This window comes from Salmo salar, chromosome 13, assembly GCF_965601325.2.
Source record: "Salmo salar chromosome 13, fSalSal1, whole genome shotgun sequence".
NCBI lineage: Eukaryota > Metazoa > Chordata > Actinopteri > Salmoniformes > Salmonidae > Salmo > Salmo salar.
Genome location: NC_138303.1, coordinates 13,856,756 through 13,868,869, shown reverse-complemented (window position 1 = coordinate 13,868,869; position 12,114 = coordinate 13,856,756). Strand labels below are relative to the sequence as shown.

The window sequence follows — 12,114 nt, the reverse complement described above, 5'->3', positions numbered from 1 at the left end:
AAAGCTGCTTTGACTTTGTGGCTGGGTTATCCAGTGGAAATCGCTCTTTTCGTGGTTGCTAAGATTCTACACTCTTCGCTCAAAAACAAGCACTGAATAATCGTGTAGGGAATCCTTGCACCATATAAATCCCTGTGAAATGTATTTTCAATAGCAAAACATTTTTGTTTTTACAGCTGCTTGAAACCGGTGGACCTTAACCGAAACTAAAAGGCTCACGCCTCGATCACACCCAGTGTTTTGAATTTTGGTACACCCAGAATTACTGTAATTTCTAATGGAACGCGTTGCAGAGGTTGTTGCTGTAGACTTTGGATTTATCGAACGTATGAATCAAACTGTATGTCTATACGGCTTGACATAAATGGTAGCAGAAGGAGAATGTTGAACTTTTGTTGCACACATATCCAGATGATACGAGGCACCAAGCCCGTGTCTCTGCCATGTTGCAGGCGAGATTTGTTTTTAATACAGCCTACTTAGTGCTGTTGCAATTCACCTAGCTTCAACATAGGGGAGAAATGCTGAGACATTCTAGGTGTAGTGGCACCTTTTAAGTATCAAGGTGTTAAATTAGTGTCTGCTTTGCTATAGAAACCGGAGTTGTATCTGGGGATTGGAATAGCTAGGTTTTATGGATCATCGTTCATATTCATATAGATTAGAATATATATGAGCCATCACCCACAGCAAGACGTAGAAGAGTGGCAAAATTGCTCCACTGTAGTAGTAGCATTATGCCCCATTTTCCACTGATGAACAGTTGCTGAACTAACTAAATTCACAGATTGTCTATAACCACCTCATATCGCTCAATTTCAAGTACTTGCAAAAATCTTGAAAATGTAATATTCATTACCATAGCTACATTCATTATGTATGCCTTGAGACAACACCAGCTGATAGGCGGCCATTGGCTATGTCACCACTGTCATTGACTTGGCTTTTCTAGACCAGGAAATTAGCGGTGACTCAGAATATCACTTCTCAACAGCAGTGGTTGTCGTCCGAAGTACGAAGCAGAAAAAGAGTATCATAACTATAGTCGGAGGTTTTTCTGAGATATTCACAACAAAAACTTTTAAGGTGAGTTTACATATGTCCAACCACATTTCCCGTTAGCTAGCGTAGCTCTCCCGGTTAGCTAAGTACTGTTAGCTTGCTAGGAAATTTATCGAAGCAAGGTGGTGATTGAACATAAGAGAGTAAAGTATTATTCACCAGCGACGTGTTAGCCGATATTGGAGGAATAAAGAAAGAGTACACCTTGTCTTGATGCCTAGGTTAACTAGCTACCGAGTTAGCTAAATGTATCTCATCGTTTAGCCACAACTTCTTGTTGTTAGCTAGCTACAGTTAGCTGATAATTCTATAGCTAGTTTAGCTAGCATATATAGCTAACTAGCCAAGTTAGCTAGAGAGATACACTCAATATCTGTGCCGTCCATATGGTTGTCTTTTATAGTATGGTGTCACAGTGAGGCTATTGAAGTTAGCCTGGCCAGGTAAATACAGTTAACTGGCTAGCAAACTAGATATTCAGCTACATACCTAGCTAACGTTAACTATATTTGTTTACAACTGTTAACTCTCAATGTTTTGAAACCTCTGACTCATGACATCATGTGATTTCTTGACACATGCTACAAAATGTCTAATGTCACACTAGAGAGATGTGTACTGTAGAGAACCCCCCCAAACAATTGGCCAGCTGTAGGCAGTCTTAGCAAAATGTTTGATGTTTTATTAAGTATGAGCTGTATGGAACGTTTTAATTGTTTTTTTATTTAACCTTTATTTAACTAGGCAACTAGGTTAATGTTTGTCCCACTGTAGCCCCACATAAAGCCCCACTGTAGCCCCACATAAAGCCCCAATGTAGCTCAGTTGGTAGAGCAAGGCGCTTGCAACGCCAGGGTTGTGGGTTCGATTCCCACGGGGGACAGTATTTAAAAATGTCATAAAATGTATGCACTCTACTGTAAGTCGCGCTGGGTAAGAGCATCTCCTAAATGACTAAAATGTAATGTAAAAATGAGAATATCAACCTTCTGATTTAGAATCATATAGTGACCTAGGTCAATCTAGTCACCGATCAGCTCAGACAGCACTGAAACGGATTAATGAATATAGATGTCAATGGTTTAGTTCAGTGTAGCTTCGTCCTGCAAATAGCCATTTTAAATGACCATTTTATATAAAATAAAAATAAGTAACTTTTAATGTTGCAAATGGGTAGCCATCTGTAAAATGAAAAGTCAAAATTGTTACTATAAATGGTCATTATAAATGGCTAGCTGCGGGATGAAGCTAACTTCCGTACTGTAGGACAGCACAGAAGAACATTCTGAATGGGGTAACTAGGCATATATCTTAAACAACTTGGTATACACTGGTTGAAAACAAAGAGGAAGGTGAGTGGACATGAAACATGTCATTAGTTATAATAGTGGACCTTGTGATCATTGTCATAGTCTCCCCCCACTTCTCTGGCTGTGCATTGCTTACCACAGCCACCTTTCTCCACCATGTCAGTAGACCAGAATACGTTCCCAAGGGGATAACATTCTTTGTATATTCAATTCGTTTAGGCTCAAGGAAGTGCTGAAGTTTGCCCCTTCTGTAGCGTTTGCTGGACATGTCTGTGTAGTGCGTAGACAAAAACCACAGTATTTCCTACAGAGCGACTGAAATTGTTTCAGTCTGTATTCTTGTCAGAAGCACATCGTGCACGACACAAGTCGTGTCCCTATTTGATTAATTTAGTTAGCCTATTCTTGCTAAGGAATCCCCCCCATCTCAGTACTACAAAAACACTTGTAGTTACTGGTAGGGGATGAGGTAACCAGCCCAAGAATAAGGTTATTTTATTCCAAGGTTTCCACTTTTATCTGGGAATAAGCCAGCCCATGTTTCTGAATGGTGATGGTGGGGGGCACATTTCAAATGAAAACATGGAAAGTGCCTTGGTGTTCAGAGACATAATGGAGTGTGTCTCTCTGGTCTGTGAATTGGGTGTGTAGTGTACAGTAGTCTTGACTTAGTAATGTGATTGGTGGGCATGTTTAGCTTGGCTCAGCGATTGTGCTAAATGTTCACATTATGTGCTTATTTTTATCCCTTTTTTTATTTTATTTTATTTTTTACTCTGTAGTAGTGTCAACTTGTTAGTAGGAATGTGTTAGTGGGGTTATGTCTTTTCACAATTGTGTGTTGTCTGTCTTGTATGTTGTTCTTGTAGAGGAACAAGGATTGGGCTGTTTTCATGATGTGTGGTTTGACAGTGCTGTATGTGTAGGAGGGAGTTTCATTTGCATCAATGTTGTGGGCTAGGGTTTATACACGTAGGAGTGTTTTTTTCATTCTCTAAGTCTGCTGTGTGTTGTGTAGTTTTTTTTATTTCGTCGTGTGTGGGAGAGAACATGGACATTGACACTGACTGTGGTCGAGATGGTAGCAGTGTATCATTGACTACCTCTAAGTTCCTGTTTCCTGTTCATGGCTTGCAGCATATCTTGTGATCTATTCAAAAAGTGGGATGCCACAGTGTATAATATAAAAGTGAAAAGGAACAGTATGTGACATGAACTTGAATATCTCTCTTGGGCATTTCCTTTTCAACACCGTTCTCAAGAACACACTGGAGACACCAACTTTATAAACAAACCATCATTGACAGTGATTCTGATGTCGTACCGGAAATGTGACCAGACCAGTTCGTCTTCTCTTCTTCCTGGATTGACCCGTATGGCTCAGATGACATCTTAACGAATGTACGCATAGGCCTACACCAATAACTTGATCAGAAGAACACGATAGCAAAAGCCCTTGTCCTTAAAGGCAAGACTTGTATGTTTGAGTAGTAGTTGATGATTAGTCATTCATAAGTGACTGGGCTCTTACTCCTCGGCATGGTAGGTGTCTACTGTAGACTCTGGGACAGTTTCACCTGCCACACCCTATAGTACAGCTGATCCCTATTTACTCTTGTACTGGAAGCGTGTACTCTCCCTTTCTCTCCTTCCCCTTCTGTCATTCCCTCTCTCATTCCCTCTTTCTCTCTCTTTCTCTCTCTTTCTCTCTCTTTCTCTCTCTTTCTCTCTCTTTCTCTCTCTTTCTTCCTTCCTTCCTTCCTTCTTTTTTTTATTTTTTTGTGAGTGTAAGTGAGCTTTTAGTTTCTCGTTAACTCTGGCTGTAGGCCTATCTCTTCCAGTAAAAGGGAAACTGCTCTCTCATCCTGTTTGTCTCTTGCTATTCCATTAGGCCTAGATCCATTCGTTTTGCTCCATTCTCAGCCTGTGATTTTACTAGTTTTCCATGATAACTTGTGTGTTTGTTTACCAGCTTTGAGAGAGCGAAGGCTCAGTACCAAAACACAGACCATATCAGCCCCAGTACATACTGTACATTGCCTTCAGAAAGTATTCATACCCAATTACTTATTCCACATTTTGTGTTACAGCCTGAATTCAAAATTTATTAAATAGATTTTTCTCTACACACAATACCCCATAATGACAAAGTTAAAACATTTTTTGCTAAATTATTCACACCCCTGAGTCAATACTTTGTAGAAGCACTTTTGGCAGTGATTAGAGCTGTGAGTCTTTCTGGGTAAGTCTCTAAGAGCTTTCCACACCTTTGCCCATTTATTATTAAAAAAAAATCTTCAAGCTCTGTCAAGTTGGTTGTTGATCATTGCTAGACCATTTTCAGGTCTTGCCGTAGATTTTCAGATCAAAACAGTAAATCGGCCACGCAGGAACATTCACTGTCTTCTTGCTAAACAACTCCAGTGTAGATTTGGCCTTGTGTTTTAGGTTATTGTCCTGCTGAAAGGTGACTTCATATCCCAGTCTTTTGTGGAAAGCAGACTGATCCAGGTTTTCCTCTAGGATTTTGCCTGTGCTTAGCTCCATTCTATTTATTTTTTATTCTTGAAAAACTCCCCAGTACTTAACGATGACAAACATACCCATAACATGATGCAGCCACCACTATGCTTGAGAATATGGAGAGTGGTACTCAGTAATGTGTTGTATTGGACATTTTTTGCAGTATTATTTTAGTGCCTTGTTGCAAACAGGATGCATGTTTTTTAATAGCTTTATTATGTACAGGCTTTCTTCTTTTCACTCCGTCAATTACAGTTGAAATCGGAAGTTTACATACACTTAGGTTGGAGTCATTAAAACAAGTTTTTCAACCACTCCACAAATGTCTTGTTAACAAACTATAGTTTTGGCAAGTCGGTTAGGACAACTACTTTGTGCATGACACAAGTCATTTTTCCAACAATTGTTTAGACAGATTATTTCACTTATAACTTTACATACACTAAGTTGACTGTGCCTTTAAACAGCTTGGGACGTTCCAGAAAATTATGTCATGGCTTTAGAAGCTTCTTTTAGGCTAATTGACATAATTTGAGTCAATTGGAGGTGTACCTGTGGTTGTATTTCAAGGCCTACCTTCAAACTCAGTGCCTCTTTGCTTGACCATTGGAAAATCAAAAGAAATCAGCCATGCCCTCAGAAAAACAATTATAGACCTCCACAAGTCTGGTTTGTCTTTGGGAGCAATATCCAAATGCCTGAAGGTACCACGTTCATCTGTACAAACAATAGTGTGCAAGTATAAACACCATGGGACCACGCAGCCGTCATACCGCTCAGGAAGGAGACGCATTGTGTCTCCTAGAGATTAATGTATGTTGGTGCGAAAAGTGCAAATCAATCCCAGAACAACCGCAAAGGACCTTGTAAAGATGCTGGAGGAAACAGGTACAAAAGTATCTATATCCACAGTAAAACGAGTCCTATATCGACAACCTGAAAGGCCGCTCAGCAAGGAAGAAGCCACTGCTCCAAAACCGCCATAAAAAAGCCAGACTACGGTTTGCAACTGCACATGGGGACAAAGATCATACGTTTTGGAGAAATGTCCTCTGGTCTGATGAAACAAAAATAGAACTGTTTGGCCATAATGACCATTGTTATGTTTGGAGGAAAAAGGGGGAGGCTTGCAAGCCAAAGAACACAATCCCAACCATGAAGAACGGGTGGCAGCATCATGTTGTGGGGGACTGATGCACTTCACAAAATAGATGGCATCAGGAGAAGGAAACTTATGTTGATATATTGAAGCAACATCTCAAGACATCAGTCAGGAAGTTGAAGCTTGGTCAGAAATGGGTTTTCGAAATGGACAATGACCCCAAGCATACTTCCAAAGTTGTGGCAAAATGGCTTAAGGACAACAAACTCCAAGGTATTGGAGTGGCCATCACAAAGCCCTGAGCTCAATATTATAAAAAATGTGTGGGCAGAAAGAGCAAGGATCCTACAAACCTGACTCAGTTACACCAGCTCTGTCTGGAGGACTGGGCCAAAATTCACCCAACTTATTGTGGGAAGCTTGTGGAAGGCTACCTGAAATGTTTGACCCTAGTTAAACAATTTACAGGCACTGCTACCAAATACTAATTGAGTGTAGGTAAACTTCTGACCCACTGGGAATGTGATGAAAGAAATAAAAGCTGAAATAAATCATTCTCTCTACTATTATTGACATTTCACATTCTTAAAATAAAGTGGTGATCCTAACTGACCTAAGACAGATAATTTTCACTAGGATTAAATGTCAGGAATTGTGAAACTGAGTTTAAATGTATTTGGCTAAGGTGTATGTAAACTTCCGACCTCAACTGTAGGTTAGTATTGTAATTTGTGGAGTAACTACGATGTTGATGTTTTTTCGTATCACAGCCATTAAACTAGAACTGTTTTAAAGTCATCATTGGCCTTATGGTGAAATACCTAAGCGGTTTCCTTCTTCACCGGCAACGCCTGTATCTTTGTAGTGACTGGGTGTATTGTTAGACCATCCAAAGTGTAATGAATAACTTCACCATGCTCAAAGAGCTATTCAATGTCAGCTTTAAAAAAATATCCATCTACCAATAGGTGCCCTTTGCGAGGCATTGGAAAACCTTCCTAGTCTTTGTGGTTGAATCTGTGTTTGAAAATCACTGCTTGGTTGAGGGACCTTACAGATAATCGTATGTGTGGGGTACAAAGGTAGTCGTTCAGAAATCACATTTAACACCAATATTGCACACAGTGAGTCCATGCAACTTACTATGACTTGTTAAGCAATAAAAAAAAAAATCTAAAACCTATTTATGCTCGCCATAAGAAAGGGCCTGAACAATTATATATGAAGTATATTTTTTCTCTTAAAACACAATTCCACTTTGACATTATGGGGTATTGTGGGTAGGCCAATGACCAAAAAAAATCTCAATCAACTTTAAATTCAAGATTTAACATAACAAAATGTGGAAAAAGTCAAGGGGTGTGAATACTTTCTGAAGGCCTTGTACCAGGTAGAAACCACCACAAGCTTCCTCAATAGGTTTCAGTGTTGTCTAATAGATGTAATGTACTTTCTTGGTTTTAGTTGCTAGCAACTACTTTTTGTTCCTTGACTAACTTTTTATGATATCAATGTTTTCTTCTTGATAGTAGACATCCGGAGATCAAAAGCCCAGCGCCTTGAGATTTTTTGCTGTGTTGCTCGTTCAGTGGCTGGGGACAAGGCAGCAGTACAAACGGGCTGCAGGTTGAGGCTTACATAACATGTTTTTTAACTGATGAAGTGCCCTGGGGGATTGCTGTGTGTGAACAATGACACATTCTGCCTGTTGTGTATGTTTTGACTGTTACTTTACAGTACAAACTGAAATGCTCAAATCAACCTACATTGTTTTACATGTCGAGGTTAGGTAACCTTGATGTTGTGAAAATGCTTTTAGAACATATAATAATTTTTTCGAGCGCCTAGCTCAGGATAGAAAGATGTGGCCTCAGTGCCTAGCTCAGGATAGAAAGATGTGGCCACACTACAGACCCGGCGTCACTACAGACCCGTGTTCGATCCCAGGCTGTGTTGCAGCCGGCCTCGACCAGGAGACGCATGATTTGGCCCAGCGTCGTCCGGGTTAGAGGAGGGTTTGGCCGGCCGGGATGTCATTGTCCCATCGCACTGTAGCGACTCCTTGTGGCAGGCCGGGCGCACGCTGACTTCGGTCGCCAGCTGTACAGTGTTTCCTCCGACACACTGGTGAGGCTGGCTTCCGGGTTAAGCAAGTAGTGTGTCAAGAAGCAGCGCGGCTTGGTGGGGTCGTGTTTCGGAGGACGCACGGCTCTCGACCTTCGCCTCTCCCGAGTCCGTACGGGAGTTGCAGTGAAGGGACCAGACAGTAACTACCAATTTGATATCACGAAAAAAGGGCAATTACATTTTTTTAAATAAACCACTTGCAAACGTTTTTGAGCTCATTCAGCTGTAGGCTACATTAGTGGTTTTTCACATGGACAGGGGCATCATATCAACTGTTACTCTACATTAGCAAGCCAGCTGAATGCATGATGTCCACAATAACAATGCTGGTAGCTAGCGTAGAATTAGCCTGTATAGTCAGTCAGTCAACAGTCAACCCACTTGGACATGTTTTTGTTCATTCAGCTAGCAAGGTTTAGCTGTGTTAAACATTACAGTAGTTTTGACATGGGCATCGGCTCGTACTGTGTTAGCATAAGGTAGCTAACAGCATCAAGGTTAGTAAGCTAACTGCATGGTAATGCCTACAATAAGTCACTTTTGCAGGCAGATCGTGTACACTATGCATAAAATGTTATCCAATATGGTTTGCAGTGAGGGATTTCAGATGTGCCAAACCTAGGAGAAGCTAGCTAGTTGGGCTAGAAAAACAAGTATTCAGTCAATGCTAGCTAGATTAAATTGTTGTATTTAACCTTTATTTAACTTGGCAAGTAAGTTAAGAACAAATTCTTATTTACAATGAAGGCCTAACCCGTACAACGCCGGGACAATCGGGAGTCCCATAGGGCGGCTGACAATCACGGCCGGTTGTGATACAGCCTGGAATCGAACCAGGGTCTGTAGTGACACCTCTTGCACTGAGATGCAGTGCCTTAGACTGCTGCGCCACTCGGGAGCCTCCTCCTAGATAGCTAGGTGTCTGTTCTGAAAGACTTAGCTACAGACATGTAGTGTTGCTAACAGTGTCCACTTTTATTAAATCAATTGCAGCTAGTTGTGAGACTTACCAAATGATGCTGCCAATGTCACTAGGCTACCTAGCAAAATGTCCATCAATGGTAGCTGAGCTTGCCGTGGTTTCAGACTAGTTGGCTAGCTAGCCCATCTTGCACAGTGTGTGTATATATATTTTTTGTCAACTTATCGTTCATGCCATGTTACCTGGCTAGTCTCTTAACAGGATAGCCTTCTACAAAGGCACGTAGTTTTGTATTGTCAAAATTTTAAACATTCTCAATGAGGCTACAAACATGCAATCTAATCTGGGCTGCATGTCAGACGAACCATTCAAGTGATGTCATTGATGACACGTTATCAAGATGGCGGCACGCAGTAGTCAGATGAGGCCATTTTTTTAAAGGTTTTAACATAAATATGAGCTTTCAGCATTTTTAAAGGTAGGAACATTCTTCTTTATAACATTTTGGTTATCAAAATCACCTTAACTTACTACAGTCAGTTTCTAGCCGACATTGTTTGTTCTAGAACTAGCCCAGCCTACAGTATGTGGATAAGAAGGGTATCTCTGACTTGTTTGTTAGTTAGGTCTTTATAGGGTGTTCTGACCACACCCACTCCTCAGCCTACATCACATCTTTGTTACTGTTAGCTACCCTTCTCTCTCTTTTCCATCTCACAGTAATGAAAGGATGAGTGATGATGGGAAGGGGTCTGGAAGTGCAGAAATAGATCATGGTGGATTAGTGGTGAAAAACTTAAAGCCTCAATTGAAAAACATCTCATTATGAGCTTGGAGTCCCCATGCCATGTATGTCACTCTGTCAGAGCTGTGTATGGGCACGGTCTATAGACAGACAGACAGACCAACCACTCTGTTCTCCAACCCGCTGTCTGTGTGGTCCAGAGCCCCCCCCCCCCATCCTGTCTTCCGCCACGTTATTCTCAGCTAGGGATTTGCCATCAAAGGTTAGCAGTTTATGGGTGAGATTCTATTTCTCCTATGTATTGTGGGCTTTACTCTTCTCATGCCAACATTATAACAGTTTCCTTTGTGTTCTTCCCACAGAATGTCGCTGTATCCATCCCTCGAGGATCTTAAGGTGGACAAGGTCATGAAGGTAAGGAAAACCCAGTATTGGACAGAATATTGGACTTTTTTTAAGTAGGCTACTCTGACCTCGTCCCGGCTGTTAAAGTACTCTTCCTGGTCACAATAAAACTAGCGGGTGGCTAAAACCAATTCAAACATTCAAATGCAAATCGACCTTGTTCTTTGTTAAAAGAGAGGAAGAAATATACAAAGCTTCAGCTAAAGTGTTGTGTCCATTATATTTTCTCTAGGCCGCAGGTAGCCTAGCGGTTAAGATCGTTGGGCCAGAAACCAAAAGGTTGCTGGTTCGAATCCCCGAGCCGACTAGGGTGAAAAATCTGTCTGTGCCCTTAAGCAAGGCTCTTAACCCTAATTGCTCCTGTAAGTTGCTCTGGATAAGACCGCCTGCTAAATGACTAGAATGTAATGTCTAGTAACATTTTATCTTCTAGTGTCCATTACTCTGTCTAGACTGCAGGTGTTCTAGAGTCCGTTTCTCTGTCTAGACAGCAGGTGTTCTACTGTCCGTTTCTCTGTCTAGACAGCAGGTGTTCTACTGTCCGTTACTCTGTCTAGACTGCAGGTGTTCTAGTGTCCGTTACTGTCTAGACTGCAGGTGTTCTAGAGTCCGTTACTCTGTCTAGACTGCAGGTGTTCTAGAGTCCGTTACTCTGTCTAGACTGCAGGTGTTCTAGAGTCCGTTACTCTGTCTAGACTGCAGGTGTTCTACTGTCCGTTACTCTGTCTAGACTGCAGGTGTTCTAGTGTCCGTTACTGTCTAGACTGCAGGTGTTCTAGAGTCCGTTACTCTGTCTAGACTGCAGGTGTTCTAGAGTCCGTTACTCTGTCTAGACTGCAGGTGTTCTAGAGTCCGTTACTCTGTCTAGACTGCAGGTGTTCTAGAGTCCGTTACTCTGTCTAGACTGCAGGTGTTCTAGTGTCCGTTACTCTGTCTAGACTGCAGGTGTTCTAGTGTCCGTTACACTGTCTAGACTGCAGGTGTTCTAATGTCCGTTACTGTCTAGACTGCAGGTGTTCTAGTGTCCGTTACTGTCTAGACTGCAGGTGTTCTAGAGTCCGTTACTCTGTCTAGACTGCAGGTGTTCTAGAGTCCGTTACTCTGTCTAGACTGCAGGTGTTCTAGAGTCCGTTACTCTGTCTAGACTGCAGGTGTTCTAGTGTCCGTTACTCTGTCTAGACTGCAGGTGTTCTAGAGTCCGTTGCTCTGTCTAGACTGCAGGTGTTCTACTGTCCGTTACTGTCTAGACTGCAGGTGTTCTACTGTCCGTTACTGTCTAGACTGCAGGTGTTCTAGAGTCCGTTGCTCTGTCTAGACTGCAGGTGTTCTACTGTCCGTTACTCTGTCTAGACTGCAGGTGTTCTAGTGTCCGTTACTGTCTAGACTGCAGGTGTTCTAGTGTCCGTTACTGTCTAAACTGCAGATGTTCTAGTGTCCGTTACTGTCTAAACTGCAGGTGTTCTAGTGTCCGTTACACTGTCTAGACTGCAGGTGTTCTAGTGTCCGTTGCTCTGTCTAGACTGCAGGTGTTCTAGTGTCCGTTACTGTCTAGACTGCAGGTGTTCTAGTGTCCGTTACTGTCTAGACTGCAGGTGTTCTAGTGTCCGTTACTGTCTAAACTGCAGATGTTCTAGTGTCCGTTACTGTCTAAACTGCAGGTGTTCTAGTGTCCGTTACACTGTCTAGACTGCAGGTGTTCTAGTGTCCGTTGCTCTGTCTAGACTGCAGGTGTTCTAGTGTCCGTTACTGTCTAGACTGCAGGTGTTCTAGTGTCCGTTACTGTCTAGACTGCAGGTGTTCTAGTGTCCGTTACTGTCTAGACTGCAGGTGTTCTAGTGTCCGTTGCTCTGTCTAGACTGCAGGTGTTCTAGTGTCCGTTGCTCTGTCTAGACTGCAGGTGTTCTAGTGTCCGTTGCTC

The 12,114-nt window shown here is 42.0% G+C and overlaps 1 protein-coding gene across 1 annotated transcript in view; it reads left to right on the top strand.

The window, feature by feature from the left end:
• The first annotated feature begins 828 nt into the window (after positions 1–828).
• The window catches only part of LOC106566441 (syntenin-1), a 29,072-nt gene continuing 17,786 nt past the window's right edge, over positions 829–12,114 (top strand). Inside the window, exons 1-2 of the mRNA XM_014134479.3 lie at positions 829–1,086; positions 10,154–10,205. Coding sequence (XP_013989954.3) covers positions 10,155–10,205 — 51 coding nt within the window. The 5' untranslated portion in view covers positions 829–1,086; position 10,154. The remainder of the gene's footprint in view (positions 1,087–10,153; positions 10,206–12,114) is intronic.